Source organism: Dipteris shenzhenensis, chromosome 5, assembly GCF_047967505.1.
Source record: "Dipteris shenzhenensis isolate YYH24624 ecotype China chromosome 5, Dip_SZ_1.0, whole genome shotgun sequence".
NCBI classification, from domain to species: Eukaryota; Viridiplantae; Streptophyta; class Polypodiopsida; order Gleicheniales; family Dipteridaceae; genus Dipteris; species Dipteris shenzhenensis.
The window spans coordinates 58,613,977-58,641,295 of record NC_141600.1 but is presented as its reverse complement, the minus strand read 5'-3'; the positions used below and the strand labels follow the sequence as shown (position 1 = coordinate 58,641,295).

General features: G+C 50.2%; 1 protein-coding gene across 3 annotated transcripts in view; it reads left to right on the top strand.

The window, feature by feature from the left end:
- Positions 1-27,319, top strand: part of LOC147902243 (tRNA/rRNA methyltransferase (SpoU) family protein) — a 310,036-nt gene that overhangs the window by 175,373 nt on the left and 107,344 nt on the right. For all 3 annotated transcript variants that reach the window (XR_015541009.1, XR_015541008.1, XM_087374814.1), the window contains exons 18-22: positions 15,002-15,125; positions 15,215-15,376; positions 25,656-25,803; positions 26,054-26,154; positions 26,319-26,489. Coding sequence is in view for 1 of the 3 variants with exons in the window: in XM_087374814.1 (XP_087230940.1) it covers positions 15,002-15,125; positions 15,215-15,376; positions 25,656-25,803; positions 26,054-26,154; positions 26,319-26,489 (706 nt within the window). In the remaining 2 variants the exon portion in view is untranslated. The remainder of the gene's footprint in view (positions 1-15,001; positions 15,126-15,214; positions 15,377-25,655; positions 25,804-26,053; positions 26,155-26,318; positions 26,490-27,319) is intronic.

Genomic DNA, 27,319 nt, shown 5'->3' with positions numbered 1-27,319 from the left:
TCTCCATGAGTAAGTCTGGATCGTCTGGAGATGAAGCGGCGAGTACGTCCCCTATGTAACAAGATCCTGCGGCGTCTACAAACCATCTCGTATGTACATCCACAGGGTGGAGGCATGTGTCCTGTGTGAGATCTGACCTCCTCATGCTCCTCCTGGTCTCTGTCCTCTGGTATAGCGTGTGCCTGAGCTCTATCAGGCTGGGCTCTATCACGCTCCGGTCTGTGCTGATGGTCTCTGAGGTAGTGTCGTCGAAGCATAGTGGCCTCCCTGACATAAAGAGCTAGGCAATGCTGATCCTCGTAGTCCATCACTCGTGAGAGAGGTCCAAAGCCATCCGTGAAGAGACAGTGGAATCTACCTCTGAGCTCATAATATAGCGGGCATCTGCAAATGAAGTGCTCCTCTGACTCCACCTCTCCCATGGTGCAACAAGGGCATCCTCCATGCGTCGCATCCTACCAGCCTCTATCTCGAGCTGATGCGAAGAGACTCTAAGCTGGCCAAGGGCAATCCTCAGTGAGTGGGACATGTGGATACCTGTATAGCCTGGTGGAATGACAAACCTATCCTCTGAGATCCGAAGGAAGTGGTCACGATATGTGGCCATCTTCGTCGGAAGCTGCGTGGGATAAATCCAAGTGCGATACGTATGAAGCTGCAGCAAGTCTGCTCTCGTGACCTGGCTAAGCTCGTGGCGAGTCAACTCGAGATGAGGGGCATCCATGCTGTATCGGAAGGGAGGCAGTCTATCCATGTCTAGTCCAAGAGATGTGAGCCACCTAGTGAGTCTGGAGTACCAGCAGTATCGGGCCCCAGATCGTGCCAACTCCATAGAAGATGCAAGTGCTAACCATGGCAACCGAGCTCTGCCTGCTGCTGAGTCTCCAAACTCCCTAACTCTGTGCAAATACATGACCGACGGAAACGGTGCATCCAATGCAAGGGGAGTAGCTCCAAACTCTGCTAGCATGATCTCGTGCGGAACTGTAGCCTTGGCCCTAATGAGCCGAGAGAACATGATGATCTGTAACCTCTCTACTCGTCTCCAATCTGCAGCGCCGAGGTCTCCTGCCCAAAAAGGAGCTGCATACATCGCAGCTGGTCTCACCAATGTATCAAAAAGCAAGGATTTCGTATCGGGATGCTGAAAGTGGGACTGAAAACACTGACGCTCAAGATGAGCCAACGAAGCATACCCTTTACTAATCCTATCTCGTGCTGCATATGTCATGGTGAAGACCGGTCCCCTGAAAACTGCCCCCAAATAAGTGTACTCTCTAACAAGCTCAATGGGCTGTCCGTCATAAGTGAAGCAAAACTCATCCGTGCTGTAAATACGATCAGAGGTGTTGAAAACCATAACCTTGGTCTTGCCAAGGTTTACGGTCAACCCCCTGTCCTGGCAAAACCTGTGGAGTGCCTCAATATGTGCTTGGAGGCCCTGAGCAGTAGAGGAAATGAGAACCACATCGTCCGCATACAGGAGGATAGGAATGGAGGATCCTGAGAGAGTAGAGCCCACACCGCCTGTCATCTGTACAAACATCTCTAGCTCATCAATATATAATCCAAAGAGAGTAGGAGAGAGCGGGCAACCCTGCTTCACCCCAATCGTGCTGCATACCTCCTCTGAGAGCCCCTCACGTGTCCGAACCCGACCAGTGACCCTCTCATACAAAGCCATGATAGCCCACTGTATCTCTCCACTGAAGCCCATCTGACGAATCCTCTGAAACAATCTGAATCGCAGAACTGTGTCAAATGCCTTCCTGAAGTCCACGAAGCAACAATAAAGCCGTTGCCTTCGTGACTTCGCCTCCTCTACCAGTGCCCTGAGTGTGAGGATGTGGTCAAGTGTCGAATGATCCCTGCGAAATCCAGCCTGTCCTCTGGCTCTGAGTCCTGTCGTCTCGGCATGGTCATTTATACGGCTTTACAAAACTGATGCATAGATCTTGGCCATAACGTGGCCAATCATGATGGTCCTGTAATTCGACGGCTCCATAGGGTCCCCCGACTTGTGGATAGGTACTATGGTATTGCCTAACCAGGACTGTGGTAGGCCTGTACAAACAGACTCATTGAAGAGACGGGAAAGAACAAAATCTAAGGCATCAATCCCATGGATTACATACTCCGCTTGCAATCCATCATGATCCTTAGCTCTCCCGTTCTTCAATCGGTGGACTGCTGCACGGACACTCTCTGGTGTGAAGAGACTAGATGAAGCTGGCCTAGGGGTATGGGATAAATCGATGGCTGGCTGATCTGGAACATCGTATAGAGCTGAAGTATATGCAGACCAGACACGTGGATCTGTGAGGGGGCTCTGAGACTTCAAGCGGAGGAAATTTCCCCAGAATTCCTTGGAGTCACAGCTGAAAAGCAAGCTTCTCAGCTCCTCCTCATTCCGGGCTAGAAATTGGCGTTTCTTGCGCCTAACCAACCGCTTGTAGTCTCTCTTGGTTTCGACAAGGAGGGGAGACTTCTCCTTGGTGTCAAGGTGAAGTTTCCTGCGGAGTTCCTTACACTCCTCGTCATACCAACCGTTGCAAGGAACAAGACCAACCGGTGGGGGACTAGACGAATGACATGTGGCAGGGAACGACGTGAGCGGCAGAAACGAGTGAAGTATGTACAAGTTCCCACCGGTCCTGCGTGGATGGTAGAGCATCTAATAGATGAGGACGGAGTAGGCGGCTGAGGTTCTGGCTATATACATCATCGAACTGGTGGTCGAAATGAACCTCATAATAGGGTTGGCGGTCGTGATAACGAGGGGGGGGTGGGTCATGGGAGACATGAGTCAAAGTAAAGTGGATGAGTGCATGGTCGGCAGAGGGCATGAAGGGGCTAACAGTAAGGCTATGGATGGAAGGGACTAGAGTCGGGGGACCAATGATGTAGTCGATCACGCTAGTACCACGCCCAGAAGCAGAAGAGAATGTGGGCATGGAAGACTGTGGCCACCTGGACAAGCCGTTATAAATGACCATACCGTGCGAGGTGAGGAGCTCCAGTAATTGACGTCCCTAATCTGTGGGCTGTACTGTGCAGTCTGATGAAGTCCGACAGAGGCTATCATCGTGAAATGCTGGGAGTATGACCGGATCCTCCATGAAGTCATAAGTGAGGGCCTGTCTGTCTGAGGTCCTCGCGTTGAAGTCTCCTAAAAGGATGACTTCTCCGCGATGTGAAAAATCTGCAATGTCCGCTGAGAGATCCTCAAATATGGACTGGCCTGGTCCAGTGGAAGAATAGATCGACTGCGCCGGGGGGAAGTAGCAAACTGCAATAAAAAGATCTCGCTGAGGGGCTCTGCGGCGGATGCGTACCCACAAGAATCGGGCATGTGAATCTGCTCTCTCCACTGTGATGATCCGATCGAGATGCTGTCTGTACAAAATGGCTACTCCTCCAGATCCTCTCACTCCAAATGTCCGAGTGTGCTGCCTGAAAGCAGATCTCCATGTATACCCTGTCACTCGTGGCAAAGGTCTCTCTGGACTCTCGTGTATCTTCGTGAAAAAGATGATATCTCTCCCAAAGAATGCCCCCCGTAGATTGCCTGGCTGTGCTGTAAAAGAGCCATTGCAGTTCCATACAGCGATGCGTAGACTATCTGACGGGTGGTGTGTCCCATGGGCTGACGAGGGTGAAGAGAGAGAGAGCGGGTGACGAGGGGCTGAGGTGGAGAGGTTGAGCGGAGGGGAGGCTGAGCCGAGGGGAGGCAGAGCGGAGAGGCTGAGAGCGAAGAGGCTGAGAGAGAGAGTTTATTAAAGTCTATACAAGACTGATGGGTCTATGAGAGAGAGAGAGAGAGAGAGAGAGAGAGAGAGAGAGAGAGAGAGAGAAAGAAACTATTATTATCGTCCTCTGGGGGCCTGAAATCGACCCATGAGAGAGAGAGAGAGAGAGAGAGAGAGAGAGAGAGAGAGAGAGATTAACGTCCATGGAAGGCCTCGTGGGCGTATGGCACAAAGTGACACCAAAGAGAGAAGCTCATACACGCCACAAGGGGCTGAGGCAAAGGGTGCGTTAAGACCCTCTGCTGAGTACTGTGGTGAAATAAAAAGAGCTCAATGGCTCAAGCAAAAACAAGTACAAAAAAATTATCATATCATATCATGTGCTATCTTCTTTTTGGAGCAGGCTGAGAATTGGAACTGGAACTAGAAACTCAGAAACTAAAGCCTAGCCTTGTGGTGGCTGATCTATGAGCGGTGAAAATGTCTCGAATCTGAGTCTGTCTGGTTGTCTCGTACTGTGGCGTCGGAGGGGGGCGTGGTCTCCTTGATGCTGAACCCGCTGAGCTATGTTTAGAGTGACCCCTCGTCTCGGGCGGTCCCCTCTGAGGAAAGCTTTGATAGGGCGAACCTCAATCGAGTGTACTCTGGGCGCTCTCTGTGTCGTGGGTGGCCTCTGCAGTCCTCTGTCGATAATCCAAACCGGCCGCATAGCAGCTAGCTCCGCCTCCTCCACCCCACTGTGTTCTGGAGCGGACTCGAATGCATAAAAACCTATGACGTGCCGCTATTTGTGGTTTGCCTTTGCATCCAGTGGTGTGATCGCCTCCTGATGCTCTCTTATTTGTCGTAGCAAGGTCTTCCTATGTCGACGCATCTCAAGCAAGTAGAGCCTAGTGCAGACCTGGTCATGGAAATGGATCAAGCATGATAGTGGGCCGAAGCCACTCCCATCCTGATAGAGGCAGTGGTGTCATCCGTGGATCTTGTAGTAGGCTGGGCAGGTGCAAAGAAAGTGTTCCTCTGTCTCAACTACTCCCAGTTTGCATAGTGTGTAGGTCCACTGCTCTCTAGGTATACGTGTTGCTCTCCCAATCTCAATCCTCAGTTGATGGGATAAAACCTGCATCTACCCAATGGAGATCCTCATTGCATGTGAGACTGTTCTGTCCTCGAGATATAGGGGTCTAACGATGAATCCTTCCTGTGAGACATTGAGGAAATTGTCACTGTAGAACTGTGTCTTGGTGGGGAGCTCTTGATCTTCTCCCCAAGCCTCAGACGTGTGGAGTTGGAGAAGATCTAACCGGATTATACGGTTAATCTCATCTCGTGGGATCGACTCATGGGGTGCATCCAAACTATACTGAAAGGGGGGGACCGTGTCCACCTAAATCCCGTGTCTGGCAAACCATGTGGATATACATGCATACCATGTGTCTGCCCCACCCTTAGCTAGTCATCTGGATGACTTTAGAGCCAACCTCGGTAGTCTCCAATGAGGTAAGTCCCAGACTCTATCGATGAAAGTCACTGTCTGAAAGATTGCATCAATCGGTAGTGGTGTCATGGCAAACTTTGCCTGTAGTATCTCATGCGGGACTATAGGCTTGCTCCGAATCATCCTAGATCCCATGGTCACCTGTAGCCGCTCAAATGTCTTTAACATTGCTATCGGTAGATCACATCCTCACTGCTCAGAAAGGTGTTGCATACATGGCAGTCGGTTGCACTAGCATATTGAAAAGCCATCACTTTGTCGGTGGATCTTGGAAGTGTGCCTAGAAACACTGTCTCTCCAATCGGGCCAGAGCACCCCATCCCCGTGTGAGTCGTGCTTGGGTTGCATGTGTCATAGTGAAAAGGGGATCTGTGAAGACTGCTCCCAAATATGTGTATGATTGCACTATCTCCACTGGCTCGGTTGATAAGTGAAACTAAGTCGTCAGATTACTGCATGTGAGGTGTTGAGAAGACCATAACCTTGGTCTTCCTAAGGTTGACTGTTAGGTCTCTCTCTCTACAGAATACCTCTAGGGCCTCCAAGTGTGTCTGCAGCCCCTCTGCTGAGGATGAGATGAGGACTATGTCAGCAGTGTATAACAATATTTGTAGCTCATGGGATCCCCTGCCTTGTGAATGGGTGAGATAGTGTTAATGGTCCAGGTGCGTGGAAACCCCAAATAAACAGCTTTATTAAAAAGCTTTGCCAAGATCGGGGCTAGAAGGTTACACTCATCATCGTACTAGCTATTACAGGGTATGGTCCCAGGTTGTCGTGGGTAGGTGGAGCGGGTGGTGTGGGGAAAAGTGTGAAGAGTAGCCTCGTGTAGTGAGCGGGTGGATCCTCTAATCGGGGTATAAAGTCAATGTATGCGAGAAGTATGTATAGACGGCCAGAGTAAGTAGGTGAGTGATTGTGATGAAAGCGTATATCATGGTAGGTGGAGTAAGAACTCAACGGGGTGGAAAGTGCTGTGCGACGAGGGGTAGAAATGCTAAAGAAAAGATAGATGTGATCAGTCCTTGGAGGGAGAGGTGCTACGGTAAAGTCAGTGATATGAGATGTGAAGGGAGGGGTTCCCATGATGTAGTCCACAACACTGTAGCCTCCCTCATGTGGAAAGCACGTGAAGCCACTTGATGCGGGTCATCTGTCAAGACCATTATAAATAATGAGATCATGCATCCTGCCGAGGTCTAGTAGGGCCTGCGGCCTGCCCATAAGATGTGAACGGTCCTCGTCTGTCAGTCAAAACCTGTAGCATACTTGCCTCCTCAAGGTTAATGTATGGCAATAGAGTGGAATCATCCGTGAAGTCAAGAAGTGGTGCCTGACGAGCGCCTGTCCTCGCTTTAGAAGGACTTATCCGCGGCTATAGAAGTTAACAATGGACTGATAAAGAGTAGCAAATGGGGATGTCTCATCCTCCCTTCGAATATCTCTGGCAAGGCGGGAGGTGTCCAAGGGGAAGTAGCAAATCACAATAAACAGATCCCGGCTGTCTATGTGCTGAATCCGGATTCAAAGAAACGTGGAATGTGTATCTCTCTGCTCCACTAAGATGCCCCCAAAAGTGTGGATCTGTAAAGGACTGCGACTCCTCCTGACCCTTGAACCCCTCTTGTATCCCTCCTCTCATCTCTGTAGGCAGACTCCCATGTATACTCGCTGACTACTAGCAGAGGGTGCTCTGGATTCTGATGTGTCTCTGTATAAAAGACTATGTCGTGACCTCTATAGGATTCTGAGAAGTTCCCTGGTTATGACCATAAGGTACCATTACAATTCCAGATGGTGCATGATAAGGTCTCGGATATCTGAGTCTCATAGGCCCCGCCTCCCTATGTGGGAGGAGAGGTGGGTGCCCGACGGGGGCCTGTAAGGAGTCGTGCATCTCATACTACTGCCCACTTTCCCCTCCTTGCGGGCCTGATCCCGTTGCTGCAACAGAAAGCGCCTCTCCTCAACCTGTAGTGAAGTGAGGTCTTCATCCATGGATATCACTGGCTCGTCTCGTAAGGTTGACCTACGACGTAAAGCCGAAAGTCGTGCTTGAGCGTCATGGAACCGTATGATAAGGGGCTGCTCTCGGTTGGGGTCCCTTCCTATCCGCCATTAGGTGAAGTGTGTCTGCTCTTGTGCGAAGTCTCTCTCGCGCTCTCGGATGCTATGTACCTCCATCTGCAAGTTCTGTCAAGCCTCTGATGGGTCAGCTCGTCCGTGCTCTAGGGAAAATTGAAAGGACTGTGGCATGAAATTGTGGGGATGAGAGTGGAGCTTGGGTGATGACTGGGTGAGATGGGTGCGGTAGGGAGATGATAGTGGCCTGGAGGAGGTGATCTTAGTAGGGTGTGCAAACCTGACTGAGAGGTAGAGGGGAGAAAAAGGTCGAGTAGTGCGGAATATTGTATGAACTCTCCAAAGTAGGTGTCATAATTGGAGAGAGAATTGTAGAGTGGGAGAAGAAGGGAAAGATGGAAGAGATGGTGTCAGTGACAACCCCTCTATCCTAGGGGAGGGTGGAGCAATCGATGTGATGGGTAGGGGTATATCAGAGCTAGTAGTTGTAACTGTAGACGCTGTGGATGGAAGTGGAGCTGAAACTAGAAATGGAGCTGGCGCTGAGGCTGAAGCTGAGGATGAGGATGTAGCTGAGACTGAAGCTGAGACTGAAGCTGAAACTGAAGCTGAGGCTGAAGCTGAGGCTGAGGTGGGCCCCACCTTTGCTTTGCTTCCAACTCTGAGTCCATTGCGGTTGTAGCGTGTGTTCACATCCTCGTGTTTCAGTTGTGTTTGTTTCTTGGTTTTATTGTCGTCTTTCTTGGCGGCTTTATCCGTATCTTTGCCACCTTTACCCATTTTGTTTGGCATATCCCGTGTTCGGTGCAGGTATTAGTGCAAGAGTGGGAGCATGACCCCCCCCCGTGACGGGAGGTACACCCAGGGGGCTGAAAAAAGGTGGGGAGCAGAGCTCAATGGAGGGGGCAGAAGGCGGGGCTGTAGGTCAGGGCGGAGGAGAATGGGTGAATGTGGAGGAGTGGCCAAGTGATGGGATAGGATAAGGCGGGGATAGGATAGAGCGGGGAGGGGTGAGGGGTGGCAAAGCTAGTTGGAGGTAGGCTGAGGGTAGGCGGGGAGGGCTGAGGAGTGGCGAGGCTAGGTTGAGGGTAGGCAGAGGAGGGTTGACAATGGCGAGGCTAGGCGGGAGAGGCCAGGTGGGAGGGTGGCGTTGTACGGGCGGAGGAGGCAGCGGGAGGGCGGAGCAGCCCACTAGAGGGAGGAGCTGCGAGAGGCGGGGAGCTAGGAGAACGGAACAGCCAGTGGGTTGGCAGAGTAGGTAGCGGGAGGCAATGGGAGCTGTAGGCGGGGCGGGCAGCAGCGCGCAGAGGTGGAGCTAGCAAGGGCAGGGTAGAGCGGGCAGAGGCGGGGCAGAGGCTGCGGGGAGGAGCAGTGAGCAGAAGCGGGGAGGAGCAACGGGCAGAGGTGGAGAGAGAGAGAGAGAGAGAGAGAGAGAGAGAGAGAGAGAGAGAGAGAGAATCTACATTCCGTTTCACTATTCCTACTCTTTGTGAACACCCATGGATGAGAAAGAAAGAAAGAAAGAAAGTTTATTAAAGTTTTCGGGAGACCGTGAAGGTCTATGAGACTAAAGATAACTGATACAATGAGCATAACGGTGGTGGTCTCAAAACGGGCCAACCAACCGTTTCTACAAAAAAGAGGTTATGAAGGACTGTGTGTCTAGTCCTGATACAAAAAATATGTGTCTACCTCCAGATGATACAAAGAAGAAGAAGGGGGGGGCACCAAAAATGGGGCAGAGGGGGGAGATACAGTATACATGTGCAGGTGGTGATCATCAGAGACCAATCATAGATCTTTAACCTGTTGTGTGATGATGGTACTTATAGCTTGCTGTCTATGGCATGTTTGTAGGGCAAGACTCCATCCTCTTCTAATTATAGGTGAGCATTGGCTACATAGAGGTTTCTCTTATGGACACCCAGAACCTTTGCTACCTTTGCCAAGCTGATAGGTTTGTTGTTGCCAACTTCTCCATTGAACCCATTACCATTAAGTACCATCATTAGAGATGACCTCTTATTTAAAGTTCATCTTTTAAACGGGGCACTTTGACTCATGTCAACTTGTTGCAAATGTTGGCCAGCATAGCTTGTTTGCAACTCGTTTCTTCAGGTCAAACATCCTTGAACGTGGGATGGAGGAGGACTTCTTGAAATAGCTGCTTGCGATTATCTTTGTCGAGGCCCTTTGTCTCCTCGGACCAAGAATTATCTATGGCTCTACAAATCTTCTTTCTTTCCTTCTCATCAACGGACCTATTCTTTCTCCTTGGCTTTTTGTTGATGTTTCTTTTGCTTTGAGCCCAATACTTCTTGATAAACTCTATTCCTTCCTGATCAAGAATAACCATGCCTCCATTTGCTTATAGTACTGCATTGTGCAAAAATTGATCTTTTGCCATTGCACGCCCATTTGCAGTGTGCAAAAACTGATCTTCTCCCATTGCATGACCATCCATACTCTGCAAGTTCCTTCAACCTAAAAATGTGCAACGAGATAAGTGGAGGAAACACACTTTTATATGTGGGGAGAGAGAGAGAAAGAAAGAAAGAAAGTTTATTAAAGTCTTCGGGAGACTGTGAAGGTCTATGAGACTAAAGATGACTGATACAACGAGCATAACGGTGGTGGTCTCAAAACGGGCCAACCAACCGTTTCTACAAAAAAGAGGTTATGAAGGACTGTGTGTCTAGTCCTGATACAAAAAATATGTGTCTACCTCCAGATGATACAAAGAAGAAGAAGGGGGGGGCACCAAAAATGGGGCAGAGGGGGGAGACACAATATACATGTGCAGGTGGTGATCATCACAGACCAATCATAGAGGGGCCGTCAAATGGGATGTCGGAAAAAACCCTGCGATAGATGATTGGCCTCTGACGTCACGCGGCCTAGTCGAGCTCGATCGTCGGGGGCGGCGGGTGGCCCTGTGGATGAGGGCAACGGTAACCCCAGTGGGGCGGGCCGAGAGCAGAGACGAGATGTCATGGACCTAGATGTGTGAGTCTGTCTGCTGACGCAGCTGTCGTGGCTCTGGCTGTCGCTCACGTCCGCGTCGTCGGCTAGACTGAGAAGAGGTATCCTGTGACTGAAAGAAGTCAGTGATACGCCGCTGGGTGTCCTCACGCTGTGTGTGCTGCTCGTGTCGCCGTGTTCGGAGAGAAGTATCTCGGTGGTGGGTCCTCTCATGTAAGAAAGCGGCTAGGCATCGCTGATCCGGGAACTGCATCATGTTTGGGAGGGAGCCGAATCTGTTGCGGAAGAGGCAGTGGTATCGGCCTCGAATGGCATAATAGATAGGCAACTGAAAGCAAAGTGCTCCTCCGACTCGATCTTCTGCAAGTCGCAAAGTGGGCAAAGGCGGTCCTCTCGTGGGATACCCTCTGCGCGTCCACTCTCGATCCGTAATCGGTGTGACGAGACCCTAAACTGACCGAGGGAGATCCGGAGTGCATGTGGTAGATGAAGCTGTGTGTAACCCGGAGGTGTAATGAAGCCCTCCTGTGAGATCTGGAGGCAGTGTCGGCGGTAGAAGTCGAGCTTCACAGGAAGCTCGGAGTGAAGAAACCATGTCCGCCAGGTGTGGAGCTGGAGCAGATCCGCCCGAATGAGCCGGTTGACCTCCTGGTCAGTGGGGGAGAGAGGAGATGGTGGAGCGTCGAGGCTGTACTGAAAAGGAGGCAACCGGTCTAAGTCGAGGCCCAGTCGGGTGAACCAACTGGAAAGACGACTATACCAGCATCGCTGGTCCCCATCAACAGATAAGGCCATAGAGGAGGATAGGGCTAACCAAGGTAGGCGGAGGCGACCGTCAGCGGAGGAGCCAAAATCCCTGACTCTGTGGAGGTAGGTGATAGCCTGAAAAGCCGCATCAAGCTGTAGTGGTGAGGCGCCGAACTCTGCTAGAATGATCTGGTGTGGTACCGATGGTTTGCTACGGATCATCCGAGCAAACATCAGTATCTGTAGGCGCTCAACTCGAGCCCACTCTGTGTCTGTAAGGTCGACTCCCCACCAAGGGCTACCGTACATGCCAGCTGGGCGGACCAAAGAATAAAAAAGGAGAGACCTTGTCCGCGGGTCCTGGAAGTGGGAGTGGTAGCACTGTCGCTCCAGCCTGGCAAGAGCGGCGTATCCCCGGCTGGATCCTGGCCTGCATGGCCGGGCGCATCGTGAAGATTGGGCCTGAGAAGACAACGCCCAAGTATGTGTAAGAGTCAACTATCTCAACAGGGTCGCCGGCAAAGAGGAACTGCTCTCGGTGCATAGCGGGTCTGGAAGTGTTGAAGATCATCACCTTGGTTTTCCCAAGGTTGACCTTCAAGTCAAGTGTATCACAGAAGACCTGAAGTCCATCCAAGTGTCGCTGAAGACCAGTAGCAGAAGAGGATAGTAGTACTACATCGTCTGCGTATAGGAGAATCTGGATGGCAGTCTCCGCAAGTGAGCAGCTTGCACCTCCGAGTGTCCTGATGGTGGTCTCGAGCTCGTCGATGTAGAGGCCAAATAGAGTCGGTGACAAGGGACATCCTTGTTTGACTCCGATAGTGCTCGTGATCTCTGGGGTCCAGCTGGTGCCAATCCTGACCTGCCCCGTCACCAAGATCTAGTTCTAGTGCGACCAAGATCTAGTTCTAGTAGTGCGACCACTTCTTGAGAGTATTAGAGGATGGAGTGCTAATCAGACCCTAGTATCTGCAGAGCAAAAGAGTCTCACATGCCTTGAGGATTGCCATCGAATAGGTATTGGTCTCGTCCCATCAATCGAGGATTTGGCAGGGAGAGCTACAAAGGAGCCTAGAGAGTAATGGATCTGCAGATGCACATTGGTGGAGATGGAGATAGAGGAGCATTTCCCCAGTTTACTATGAGATCATAGGATGGTACCATGGTCTCTTTCAAGAGGGACACGGTTTTGGGCCTCTCCTCCAGCAGGGGTTCACTTTCATGACCAGGTTTGCCTTGGTCTCTATCCAATGGAGATGCGGGACACAAAAGTACCTTATTGCATCATATCAGACAACAGGAGGTGACAATGCCATGAGAGACAAGGTCTGCGTTGGTCTCTATCTAATGGAGAGGCGGGACACACAGGAGGTGACAATGCCATGAGAGACACAGATGAATCTAGCTCAGCGACATGTCACAGATGTCTATGCATTGGAGTCTGCCCCAGAAATAGTGGAGTAGAGAAAGAGGAGATACTTGATATGAGGGCGCATGGATCCGTGGGAAGAGAGGACGAGGAATGGCGGAGCCAGAGATACAAGTCTCCACCTAGGTAAGCCCCAAACTCTGAGGGTACTCAGGGCTTGCTCCGAATCATCCTGGATCCCATAATCACCTGTAGCCTCTCGAATCGCAGCCAATCGGTCGCTGATAGGTCAATCCCACGTGTCACAAGGGTGCTGCATACATGGTGGTCGGTCCCACAAGTGTATCAAATAGCCATCCCTTTGGCGAGGGGTCCAGGACGTGTGCCTGAAAGCACGATCGCTCTACCCAAGCTAGAGCTCCTTGCCCTCGTGTAAGTTGTGTCGTGGCTGCATGCGTCATTGTGAAGAGTGGCCCATGAAGGTTGCTCCTAGTGCACAATCTCTACTAGCTCCCCCTGTAAGTGAAGTTGTGTCAAAGTACTGCTCGAAAGTCTATGAATGCACAATCTCTACTAGCTCCCTTTGTAGGTGATGAAGTACTGCTCGTGAGGTGTTGAAAATCATAACATTGGTCATTCCAATGTTGACTATTAAGTCTCTCTCTGCAAAACACCTCTAGGGCCTCTAGGTGTGTCTGTAAGCCTACTGTTGAAGAGGATAGCATGACTATGTCATCTGCATACAGCAATATGTGTATCATCAAATTGGCAAGCAATGATCACTCACCTCCTAGGCGGTCAATGACGGTTGTGATCTCATCAATGTAGACCCCAAGTAGTGTTGGTTAAAGGGGGCATCCCTACTTCAATCCAACCGTGCTTTCAACCCAATGTGATAGGCCTCCAGGGGCATGCACTCTCCCTCGACTGACTCGTACATACTCTTCCCATATCCCATCCCATGTGGTGGATCCTCTGAGTGTCCCACTAAATCGATGCAAATCCCCATTTATGATGCATCTAACAATAAGGTAACGACCATGTGGGTCATTATAATTTCGATCTCTGCTGGATCCATCTTTAGCACTCTGAGTGGGTCCGATTGAAAATCCAGTAATTCCACGTGTTTATTCCATGTATGTGCATTGAAGTCACCTAAGAGGAGGACCTCTTCCTTCTTAGAGAATTGCATGATATCATGATATATATATCTTGTATTGGGGGGGTGGAGAAAGAAAGAAAGAAAGAAAGTGTATTATTGTCCACTAAAGGCCAAAATGGGCCCATGGGACATCAAGAACTCTGCGTACAAGATAGCACAAAATCAACGTGCCACAAAGAAGAGGCATCGTCGAATATCATCTAAGTGCTACGCAATACAATGCAAGTGAAAGTACATAATGTCAAATCCGAGCCTAAATACAAAGTAAGCTAGATGCAAGGAAACCGCCCCTGGGTGCAAAATGGGGGGATGAGTACAATATGTCAATGCAAAGATACAAGTCCATGTATCACGGAGTCTGAGAACCAAAATAATACTGTAAATCCTGTCCATCGACTCTGCCTCCTGCTTTGAGAGTACAAATCTGAGCAAAAGTGAGGTGAGCGGCTGGTAGGGTGAGATCTCCATGAGTAAGTCTCCTCCGAAAAGGTGCCATCATCCTGGATCGTCTGGAGATGAAGCGGCGAGTACGTCCCCTATGTAACAAGATCCTGCGGCGTCTACAAACCATCTCATATGTACATCCACAGGGTGGAGGCATGTGTTCTGTGTGAGATCTGACCTCCTCGTGCTCCTCCTGATACCTGTCATCTGGTATAGCGTGTGTCTGAGCGTGTGTCTGAGCTCTATCGGGCTGGGCTCTATCACGCTCCGGTCTGTGCTGATTAATGTCCTGGGGAGGCCTCACAAGCCTATGGGACAAAATATACACCAAAAGGATAAACACCAAACATCAGTTATAGACTGAGAGTCTCTTGGAAGTGTGTATACCATTCACTGAGTTTTAATAGGTTAACTATGGTCTACTTCAAAAGATAATCATCCTGCATTACATCAGTTTAAGACTGGGAGTCTTTGAGTTTGGCTTTGAAGTCTTTGATAAGTGCTTTTCCATCTCTCTAACAGCCCATTTTCCTTCCTTGCTTCCTTCACTTTAGTCGATTCTGTTGCTTTCATCTTGAGCTGAGTAGGAGTGAGCTCCCTTGAGATCCATATTTTTGTGCCTCTCAGCTTGTTGGTTTGCTTGAGAATCTTACTTCTTGCTTTCCTATCATTGAGAACCACTTTGGCTTGTGTCCCAACTTGGAGTAAGTATGGTTTGGATCCATTGAATGGTTATATGGTGGGTATCAACGTACTATTCTTCTCTTTGCCCAACCCCCCATCCCCTTCTTAACACCTTTTTCCATCCCCCAACCGTCTCTCTCTTTTTTCTTTTTTTGGTGTCTAGCAAGACGGGCTACTTTTGTATGGAATGCTTAAACTTTAATTTGTTGCTTCTCATTATGGATTACATCTAGAGTAGGGGAAAAAGTAATTTGGCTTAATAATGTGTGCTGGTCTTGAAGTTTGGAAAGTGCAGGCGAGGAGAATGTTTTGCCGCTTCTCAGATGTGTGAGATGGTTGATGCATTGGGATATTTTGCAACGCATAGATGCTACTGGTGACTGTGGGGGGCAGAAAGCAGTTGAGGTATATTGATTCCTTACCTGGCACGTTATGGCTTTGCATGTTGTGCCATTGCGCCTTATCTTTTGTTTATAAACTGCTTTTGATTGCAGATGATGTGGTCACTTGTGAAATCAGCTTGGGCAGCGATTGCAGACTGTAATAAGCGAAAAGTGTCTTCTATTTCCTCATTTCTATCGGCGATTGTTCATCCTCGAGTCTTCCAAGAGTTGTCAATGCATCACAATAATGGACATGAGGGGCCCTTGAAGTGGGTAAGTCCCAAGAATTCCCTTTGTATCCACGTTCTCTTTCTAGCCTTTTGGTACTGCCTCTATGCCTTTTGTCTTTATTTTAAATCATTTCAGCTCTTGATCCTCTTTAGAATGATGACCTTTCTTTCAGCTTTAAGGTTGGTTGCTTTATGTAACACACTTTTTTTCGGGGGGGGTGGGGGGGGGGGAGATCGAAAATTTTGATGCTTTATATTACAAAGTAAGTATGCCAAAAATGGGATGTGCAAAAATACATCAAGTGAAGATCTCTGTATAAGACAAGTATACATCAGAGTCTATGTAATGTGTTTGTAGACAATCATAGAAAGATTGCTAGTTATATTACTTGCTAGGTATACCTAGAAACTTTTTTTTTTTTTGCGCAAAAAGTAGTGCTAGTTATATTACTTGAAAGCGAGAGTACAAGAAGGCCTAAAGGCCAGCGGGCTGCAATCACAAAACGGATTCAGCCCGAGGAGTCAAAATGCTAAATACAAGCCTCTTAGGGCATAATCATCGGAGAGTGGACAAACAGCCACGGTGGAGGGGCATAATGCCACTGAAGACTCTGAGTAGAGTGCTGGAAGAACAACTCCCTGTGGTCCCAGTCGCGAAGGAAGCGCCGTCTCTTTTCCTTCCCTGCCCGGGACTCCCCCTGAATCTGATCCCACTGACCCTTGAGCGTGTGAACGATCGTGCTCCAAATGTCTGCTAGGGTCTGGGTAGCAGAATAAGTCTGAGCTCCTACAGTCTGCGTGTATCTGGAAGTCCAGATATGCCAGCCTGCAATGCTCCCTATGATCTCCCAAACTGGGTGCCGAGGCATCGCTCCTACATCTGTCTCTGTCAGATGCCAAGGGAAGCTGTCCATGTATGCCCAGGTGGCCTGCGTGATGAAAAAGACGGGATCCTGTCTAGAGAACTCATAAGCCAAGTGATGTCCCATCTCAGTGCTGCACTAGCAAACGGCTCCCCAAGTGATCGGTCCTAGGGTGCAGCCCTCGCTAAGATCCCCATGACTCCCTTCCAAACTGTCTGCGCATGCGAGCAGCTCTAAAGGTAGTGCTTCAGGGACTCCTCCTCCTGAAAACACATCTGGCAATGCCCCTCCTGCCCCATCTGCCTCAGCCAGCTGCCAACCGGTAGCCCCTTGTGTGCCACCATCCAAAGGAAGTAAGAGATCTTCCTCGGCCGGTAGCTAGCCCAAAGTGTCTTCCAGAAAGTGCGAAGAAAGACCAAAGATATCCCGTGGGCATACCAACTATGTGCCTGTGTGGGTAGCCCGCGTTGGAGAGCCCCAAGAGCACGCCTCCCCGTACGCGCACTGTAAGAGAAGAAGGGGGTAGGGTTCTCTGAGGTCTCCAATGGTGGCCAACGCCACTCCCCTAGGTCCCACTCCACCTCTGTCAAGGAACGACCCTCCCATATCCAGAGTCTCCAATCCTGGTCCTGCATAATCCGGGGGTCTATATGCCACGTCTTCCCTTGCAGCCCTACAATGCGAAGGCGCTGTCAGGGAAGCTGGGGGTCGATCACGGCCTCTCTGCTCTGTAGGCGGCTATCATTGGTGACGGAGAAGAAGTGTACCGAGGAGTCCGAGAAAAGGCTTGCAACCACCAAAGGAATGCCTCGTGGAGTGAACTGTCCTAGCCACCTCTCATCTCCCGGGAAGAGCTGTCCGGTGACTAAGGGAATCCTCCAACCTGCAGGAATGGCAACATCAATCTCTGCTCGCCGAGCCTGGATCCCACGTGCCGTACCTACTGCTGCTGCCGGCTCGCCTGCTGGCTGTAGACGTCCCTCCAAACCCGGAGTGAGCGCGCAGGCCCACGCGCCCAGAGCGCCCAAGGAATATGGGATCTCTCTCCAAGCTGGCAAATTGTATCATCTGTCACCTGGTTGCTCCAGATCAGGGGCTGTTTGTCTATCTTCTCTCGGCAGTTAGGGGAAACCTGGGAGAGGCTGTGTCGCAACTTCCTCTAGACTGATACGAGGCTACAGAGGAAGGAGGAATGGGGCTGAGTCAAAGGGGCAGAAGTGAAGATCCATCGGATAGAAGGCTACCAAACACCCCCTCTCTGGGGGTACACGCGCTGAGGCCATACTATAGCAAGAGCTTCCACGTCTGCCCTCCTGGGGTCAGACCGCGGATGACTAACTTGCCAAGAAGTGCCTGACTCTGCAGTTCTAGATCTATGATGCCGAGGCCGCTCTCTGTCTGGGGGAGAATGATCGTCTGCCAGGCGACCCTGGCTCTGGTGGTGCCGGAACCGTCTGAACCAGACCATAGGAAGTTCTGCACCAATCTCCTCAGCTGGGCTACACATGATCTCGAGAAACACCAGCAAGAGGCCACATACGAAGCAGTGGCAAGGACTTGGTTGACCACAAGGACCTTGCCTGCCAAGGAAAGCCGAGCCGTGCTCCAGACAGCAAGCTTCCGTCGTATGGAGGCTAGGACCGGCAAGAACTGCTGAGCCGGCGTGATGTCCAGGCCTACGTGGAATCCCAGGTAACGTGTCGTCTGTCCTCCAGGGATCCAGCGAATCCGCAAGAAAATACCCCACTGTGAGCTGGCTCCCGGATCCGTAAGAAAACCAACTGACTTATGCCAGTTGATTTTCGCCCCAGCCGCAAGGCAAAAAATCTCTAGGGACAGTCTCACTCGCTCCAATGACTCGACATCATCCTGCACATATAGGGATGTGTCGTCTGCATACTCGGAGTCCAGAAGTTCTACATCGTCTCGAATAGGGAGACGCATCCCGCGAAGACTAGTGGTACGGGCTCGAAGGAAGTGGGTCATGGCCTCCGCAAAAAATAGGAAGAGGTAGGGCGCTAGTGGACAGCCCTGACGCACCGAGCGATCGAGTGTGAACCTCTCCCCCATCCTGCCGCTGATGATAACCCGACTGGAGGCCGACCTGTAAAGGCTAGCAATACCTCTGATCCACTCGTTCGGGAAACCGAACCGAGAGAGTGTACCTTCCAAGAAGGACCAGTCTACCCTGTCGTACACCTTCTCAAAGTCGAGAAGGAGTATGGCAAGGTGCTTGCCACTGTGCTGGGCCCATTCCGTCGCCTCTGAGAAAGTGAAGATGATGTCCAAAATGTTGCGATCTTGGACAAAACTAGTCTGGGTGTCATGAATCAGGTCGTGTAGCAGGGGGCGGATGCAGCTACTGATCATCTTGGCGAGGATTTTGTAGGCGGTCGGGAGGAGGGTGATAGGGCGCCACTGTCTTATCTCCTGACGGTCCCCCCCTTTGGGGATGAGGCAAATCAAGCCTGTCGCAAGGGTCTCTGGCATTTGCCCGCTGGAGAAGATATGCTGGAAGGCTGCGAGCAAGGGCCGGTGGATTTGCTCCCAAAAGGTGGTGAAGAAAGCTCTGGAGAGGCCATCCTCACCTGGGCATTTCTGCCCATCAATAGCGCTCACCGCATCCTGCATCTCCGTCACGGTGAAAGGGGCGAGAAGGGCGTCACTCATGCTATGTTGCACGAGCCGCGGTGTAGATCTCCACACCTCCTCCCTGCATAGGTGGCCACGAGGGTCTGGGGGCTCCTGCTGGAACAATGATCTGTAGAAATCTATCGCCAAGTCCCGGACCTCGTCTGGATCTGTCTTGACACTACCATCCTGCGCCCTAAGAGAACGGAGCTGTTCCCCTGCTGACCTCTGTCCATGAGTCTTGAAGAACTCTCTGCACATCCTGTCGCCTTTCCTAGCCCAGAAGGACTTGGAAGCATGAAATGAGAACTTTGAACGACACTGGGTGATCTCCTCTAGCATGGCTCGGGCGCGAACCTCCTGCTGTCTGAGCTCCTCAGAGCCTGGAGAAGACTGCTGCATCCGCTGAATCGAAGCGAGATCTCGTCTGAGACCCCTCTCCCTCGCCCAACACTGCTGCTTGACCTGAATTGCCTCCTGCTAATAGATGAGGCTAGACTCGGCAAGCGCCTGAGCTACCTGTGCTACCATATCTCCAGTGGGGTCCCAATCCTGCTCCCACAGGTCCACTATCCTGCTGTGAACCGCTGCTTTGGAGTAGATGGAGTCTGGGATCCGGCATGAGCGTGGAGGTGAGGAGTGAGAGGCTGAGTCCAGGACTAGGATGACTGGGGCATGGTCTGAGAGTGTCGTCCCTGGAACCACTTCTGACTCCCCTCCTCTGCCAAGCGTCCAATTGCTGACATAGAAACGGTCTAGCCGCTCCAGAAGTGTGCCTCCCTCCCTCCTGTAACCCCAAGAGAAGTCCAGACTCCCTGTCCATCTGCGAAAGGAAGGCTCCCTCCAGCTGTCCCGACCTCCCACTACGAAGAGGAAGGAGTCCCAATCTGCCTGGGCTGCTCTTACTGCTCTCCCAGTAGGTGTGGGAGCGTCCTGTGAGGACCTTCCCACAAATACTGGTCTGAGAAGCCGAGAGCTTGTGTTCCTGTAGTAGGAGCACATCTACCCTTCCCACCAAGGCTGGTTGGAGCTCCTGTCTGAGCACCATCTTCCTGGGGCCGCAGGTTCCTGATGAGTGGAACCCATTGACGTTCCAAGAGATAATGCGTATACTCATGAGGAGGGAAGGTGGGCCACAAACAGCTGTCTGCTTGCGGTCGATGTCGAAGTGGTCGGAGGATGTCCAGTGTGGAGACGAAGGCGCTTCTGTGAGGGTTTCGAAGGAGAGGCCGGATCATCGGACCCATCCTCTAAAACCTTCAGCAGAGGGCAGAGGCCTTCGTCCCGTGGTGGTAGGCTCTCTCTAACTAGCTCGACGCCTCTGCCAGGGAAATACTGTAGAAGCCCGCTACCTCTGAGGTCCTCCACGGGCGGAGCCCTTCCGCGTAGGCCCACTCCAGAGGTGGCCGAATAATGACTAGGAGTCGGAAACGTTTGGCGCTGTGGCGCCATCGCAGACGAACGTCACCCTCCTGCCACTGCTACTGAAGAAGCTCCGCTGCTCTGCTACCAATCCAGTCCTGCACCTGCTCCTGGGACTGATCTCGTATCGTCTCCCAAACATTTTCATTCGTCCATTGCTCATTCCCTTCACTGGATATAGTGAAGGAATAGCTAGGACCATCGTGAGGGGCACGGACGGACACCTTAACCTCCGCCCCCTTGCGGAGGAAGAAGATGCTGATGTCTAGGCATGCAGGGAAGGAGCCAATACCCGCTACATCCAAATAATCCCAAGGTCCTGCTCGATAAAACTCCAATGGAAGAGTTCTAGGAGCAGCCCTTGGGCGTGGGGACGAAGATGAGGAGTCTGAACCAGAGAGGGGGGTGCTGGCCACCTGCGGGGAAGAGCCTCTCCCCTCCGCCGGGCCAGGAGGGATAGGCGCGGGTGAGGTCTATGCTGGCCTCGGGGCTGCAGGTGGCTCAGGCGGAGGGGGGGGGGGTCCCTCTGGTTCATGCTCGAGGAAGAAAGTGGAATGGAAACCATCGGTGCGGGGGTGGATCCTGGAGGGGGTGGGGGTCGGAGAATCGAGGAGGAGGGGGGACGGGGAGGAGGGCGGGGTGAAGGATGAGGAGGAGGCTGGCTGATCTTCTCCTTTCCCTTCTCCTTCCCCTTACCGGGCTGCTGATGAGTAGGGACCAAAGGGGGGGGCTCTTGCTGTAGATTGGGCAGGTTTTTTGGGTCCTGCTTTGTTTCCCTTCCGTTTTCTTTTGACCTCCGTCCAGCCTTCCCCTTCGGGAGGGGATGTCACTGGCTGGTGGGGGGGATCCTGAGTTGCCTGAACGGGGGCCTTCTGAGGTTCTGTACCCGTGAAGCGAGGACACGAGCGCGCCTGGTGCCCGAAGCCATGGCATCTCAGACACTGATTTGGGCGACCAGTGACCAGAATGCGCTGCGTCACCACACCTGTGTCCGTCTCAATCTCGAACTCCGAGGGGATGCTCTGCGGATCGAGGACTGCCTTGACACGTGGCACCCCTTGGGCTGCCGCCGCATCAACGTAGGTGTCCTGCATAGGCCAGCCAAAGTGCGCCCCCAGGTCCTTGATGATCGGGCGAAGCTCGGTTGCGAGACCTGGGAAGATAAGGGTAACTGGATGGCGAGGAATGTGAAAGCGGGCATCGAAGTCCGCTACACTGAAACCCCTGTACCATGGGACCATGAGGATGATCTTCCCACCCACAGAAGTAGGGGATTGCCTGACCATATCGCTCGCAGCCTGTGCTGAGGAGAGCTTGAGCCAAAAGATGCCACGTCCCATGAGTGCAACCTCCTCGATGTGACTGTTCTCGAGGTAGAGAGGTAGAGGGTGGAGTGCAACCAGTCCTTGATGTCTGCTCGTGAAGGGGAGTAGCCAATGACTCTCCCATAAGCGGATGTCTAGGAGAAGTCCGTGGCGGCCTGCTTCACCAAGGAGACCTGGTGCTTTGTCAATGTTACGTGATAGGCTGATGGAGGGGGGGGGTCCGTCTGGGCCACTGGTTCCGGGCACGTGGCCGCCATATTGCACTGACTAACGGCGAATGCTCCAAGGCGGGGGAAGGGGAAGGAAACGGAAGAGGCGGGGATGGGGGATTAAGGCGGGGGAGGGAAGAGGGAGGGATGGAGAGGTATGAGGAAGTGGGGGGGGAGAGAGGTGGTGACGAAGGGGGGGTGGCGGAGGAAGGAGGAGGAGAAAGAGAGGGCGGGGGGGGCAGCGCAGCGTAGGGGGGTGAAAGGAAGGGGCAGGGGACGTGTGGCAGCGCCGCACGAGGGGGGTGGGGAGGAGAGGTGAGGAGGGGAGGGAAGGGGAGGGGGGCAGCGTAGCGCTTAAGCGGGGAGGGGCAGGAGGGGGCGGGGGGGTTGGTAGTGCCAGGCGAGGGGGGGGAGGCGGGTGGGGGTGGCTGAATGCGGAGAGGGGAGGAGCGGAGAGGAAAGGAGGAGCGGAGCGGGGGGGGAGCGACGGGCGGAGAGGGGAGGAGTGGAGCGGGGAAGCGGGGGTGAGCGGAGTGTGGCGAGGGGGGGGAAGAGCGGATCGACGGGCGGAGGGGGAGGAGAGGGGGGTGGATGGCCGCGCGGCAGCAGCAGTGAGGGAGGAGGTAGAGGGGAGGGCCGCGCAGCGCGAGGGGGGGGTAGACGGGAGCGGAGGAGGGGAGGGAGTTCGCAGGAGCTTTTCGTATACCTAGAAACTATATATAATGGTTGCACACATTCGTCCAAGATGGATATAGCAACCTATGATAGTATAGGGAGATCAACATTTCCGCTTCCTAAATCATCGTTACTCGTTCCTCAACTTACTAAATGGTGCCAAGTGTAAGGCATGTCGAAAAGCCTCAAACTTGGGTTGTGGTAGAGCCTTCATGAAGAGATCTGCTAAGTTATCCTCTGTGGGAACGTAAGGCAACTGCATATGTGTAGCTGGCATGCGCCCTTGAACATAATGATAGTGCACTGCAATGTTGTTATGCACATGAAAGATGGGATTACTTGCAATTGCAAAGCACTCTAGACGTCAGTGTAGATCATGGTAGAGGATGTCTGATGGACATCAAGATTGGCAAGTAACTGATGAAGCCCAACACACTCTGGAGCGGCAGAAAGCTGCCCTATACTCAGCTTCACAAGTGGAAGTAGCAACTGTAGGCTGCTTCTTTCTGAACCAAAGGGTGCATGAAGAGCCAAGCATGAAATAGTTTCCACTGTGAGACACTCTCATGTCATAACAATCAGTATCCGTGAATGTATGCAAATCTACTGAAGAGTGATCACTGTAGAAGAGTTTCAAATGCTGTGCGGCCTAAAGTAATGAAAGACTCACTTCGCTTCGTGCCAATGTTGTGTGCTGGGCTTGTGCATGTACCTACTCAACTGGGGAACGGCATATTGCAAATCATGTCGGGTATAACATAAGTAAATAAGGTAGTTATAGACTGCTGATAAAGAGTGGCATCAAATGGGGTACTCCCATCTTCGGAGGAGAAACGGAAGCCATGTTCCAATGGAGTAGAAAATGGCTTACACTCCTCTAATTGAAAGCGCTTTAAGGCTGTCCAGTATACTTGGATTGACTAATCTTTATGCCCCTTACAACATTAGCAAACTAGATGCCCAAATAGTCAGGACCAATGATAATCATCTCATCCACATAAAGAGTGGCCTCTATAGGGCTGTTATGAAACCCAAGGCAGACATAAAAGAATGTTTCTTGGCATACCATGCCCGCGGTGCCTACTTCAAACAATAGAGGACCTCTTTCAGCCTGCATACCTAGTTTCAGAAACCTGTAATTTCAAATCCAGGAGGCTGAGTGGCATCGTGCTGATTATTTCTGTTGGTGGTTCATTTTCTATATTCACTACTTTTTGGTCTCGAATATCGGACAAGGATCAGGTCACACATAACTGACCTCTCGAGTCTCTGCTGTGTTATCAAGAGTGCAAGCATAGGGCATACATACTTCTTGATGCAAGATTTTTTTGGAATTCTTCTTTGTAGTCATGGTATGTGGCCAATATGTCTAATCTCTTGTTGAAACTGGAGACAACCTTGTCCTCTCACTCTTAATATGGACACCTGACAATGAAATCGTGAAAAGTAGCTTGTGTTGAATCCATGGACGATGCAGAAAGATGGTAAGGAGGGTGGAAGACACAAGGAGAGGCAAGACACTTTGTTGGGAAGCAAGGATTTGGAAAGAGATGAGGCTAGCAAATTTGTAACGTAAGAATGACAATAAGAGGAGTCATATATATACTTCAAAAAAAGTCAAATCAAGTTGAACCATACAACCAAAAGCCAATCCCACCCTTACTTCATCGCATATCGGGTTGGCTCCCGTCTTCACCCATCACGCGTTTACATCCTTGAGAGGACAGTGGGCTTTGTATGCATGCTGTACGGGTGCAACGCAGGAGCAAATGACAGCAAATGGTGTTTGTACATGAGGAGTGATGCTGATACCTGTGCAAATTGAAGGTGGCTGTTGGATGTCACACACTTCCAATTGGCACTGGGCGAAGCAAGAGGAATGCCAATGCTTCCTGCATGATGTGAGCAATGTCTTCTCCAACTAGCCCCTGGATACTCGGAAGGCTACTCGACTCTTGGCAGAGGCAGACTCGTGGGGGCGGTGGGCTTCATCAATGTCTATTTAAGTGACAATATTGTGGCACTACTTCTTAGTCCTGTGTGGAGAAGATAGTTTGGGTCATGCTGTTGTGTTACAGCAAAGTCATGGATCATTGTAAACCTATGTGGCTAGGTCAAATATGGTCGGCCTATGTGGCTAGTCTTTTACAGATACGGTCAAACCTTTTTTTTTTGTATTGATTTGACTCCTTTATATTGTTTTTGTGAACTGCAACAAGCCTGGTCAGGCTGAGCAGTGGTCGGATTCTCAGAGATATATTTTTGGTTCAATATATTATATGCCTTCCTATGTCTATCTCTATGTCTGGATCATATATTTTATGCAATAACTTGTGGGTATAAAGCTGAGTTAATTTTTGGGTTGTGAGAAAATTATAGGACTCACTTTGCAACAAGGTGATTATCAAACCACATTACCTAGAGGATAGGCGAGTCTCACATGCACCGAGGATTGCCATTGGGAAGTTGTCGGTATTATCCCATCAACTAGGGATTAAGGCAGGGAGGGCAGCAGTCATACCCAGAGTGCATAGGATATGTAGACTTTGCACACCCCGGGAAGCGGAGACAAGGGAGCACTTCATGTGTAACTGCCTAGTATATTATGATATACGTGGATGATATCATTACCTCTTTCAGGAGGGGCATGGTTTTGGACAACTACCTCAGATGATCCATTTCTCTAATCACATCTGTGTTGGGCTTATACTTGATAGAAGATGCAAAGGCATGGAGACACCCTATTGAGACAGATCAGACAGCAGGAATAGATAGTAACACTTGAGGCAGCGAGGGGTCGGACACACATGTGTGACAAAGACTTCTATGCATTCCAGTTAGCACCGGGACATGGAGGAGAGGAGGGGAGGAGATAGCTGCAACAAGGACAAAGTGGGTAGTGACTTGATTTTGTGGCTTTTAACTCTGCTCTTTACTTTTCACGGAAAATATTAAACAGATGATGGGATTCTATGGCAGGTTTTTACAAAGCCACATGAAGTCTTAATAACAACTTGATGTATCTCTTGAGAACAAATTTGCTACTGCAGTCTTAGCTTTATAACACCAAAGTGAATGGCAAGGGCTCTTTAGGGATGGCACAGGGACTAGAAAAAACAATCTGTATCATGGCTCATGTTGTTTCCTGGTTTTCAACTCTTTCTGCCTAATCTCTGACTTTTGAATTGCTTCTGCAGCTTCTTTGCAGACTGATTGATCAAGGTTCTCGGAGCCCGCGTACAATGAGACTCACTGCTATGCATATAGCTGGATTGTGGCTTGAATTTCCTGCTGTCACTGAGTACTACATGGAGGAACTGAAGCTGTTATCTCTCCATGGTGGAGGTATGCCAAACTTGCAGAGAAAATGCTCTAGACTGCAATGATAAGTTGCAATTTCCTTCTCTCATACTTTTTAGGCTACCTTTGTTGAATGTCTCATGTTTGTACTAGAAGATACTTAAGATTAATTCCCAACGTCCTGGGGATGTTATTCTAACCTACATTGGGGGTATGTTAGTTTGTCTTGTGATTTAGTTGGACATAATTAGTAAATATGTGAATGTTACTTTTGTATTTGAATTGTGAGATGCAGAAAGTATTGATGAGGAACTGGATGGACAAATACTTGAGTGCCCTGTGGCAGCTAGAGAATATCTCACATTGATGCAAAGCTCTGACCCTGAGCTTGTGGAGGTCGGTGATTTATTGCCGCATTCTGGTTTGCTATTTGTGTACGAATTTGTTAGTGGAGTAAACTCTATTTGTCTGTAGAGTCCACTGCTAAAATGTAATTTCAAGGTCTACAGTGGACAATTGGGAGAAATTGCATAAATGGGAAATTACTGGTCTACTTGCAGGAATTCAGGAATTCAGAACTGTATGTTCGTGTGACAATTGCAGTCTTGGTCCACAAGCTTGCAGAGCAGATTGAAAATGCTCAATTGGCAGGACTCTCAGAATCCACTATAGCCAGTTCATGTGCTGCAACATGTGGCAAAAATTTTACCTTGACTCTTCTGAATTCTTTGGTTAGTTGGAAATTTATAGTTTGTTTGCCTAATCATGTTCTGATCCCTCATAATTGTTGCGGATAATGGATACTTCATGCATATTGTTTGCTATTTGTGCGAGCAAACGTGTTGTAAAAAATTGCCCTTATTCTTGCATTTTTACATTTTCTCATGTATTTGGTTAAACCCCTGTACATGTTTACATTTTCAATCTTAAAATTGTGACACTTCTTCATAATTCTACATATATAAATTACGTTAAGTTGCTATTTTATAAATCCCCTCATGCACATAAACGGCATATAAGTCCCCCTCCATTAAAAAAATACCCCTCAGTGCACTAAAGTGCTATGTTACATGTTTATGAGTGACCCCTCAGGATAATTGTTAAACCCAAATGGGGTCACATTAAAATAGTCCTTAACTTTGGACTACTCAATTTCAAGAAATGTGACTCATAACCCCCCTTTTGAATACTTTCTACTTCAAGCAATTATTTTATGGGATACTTAGATTATTTCTTTGCTTACTTGATTTTCATATCGCTTTAACAAATTGTCACTCGCTTTTTTGGGCTTGCTCGCTTTTTTCCGCTCGCTCTATCGACTGCCTTTGTTTCGAAAAGGGCAGCCACACCCCCAGAGCCTCATACCCCACTCTCTCTCCTTAATTCCTTCCTATGAGCCAGTGTCACAAGAAACGTTTCTAGAAATGTTTCTAGATTTTTACAGGCGTTTCATCTAGAAATGCCTAAAAATGCTATAATTTATAGAAGTTATGTATGCTTCATAAATAATTATCTTCAGATTCTCTCTCTCTCTCAAAAGAGCTCTCAGATATCCATATTG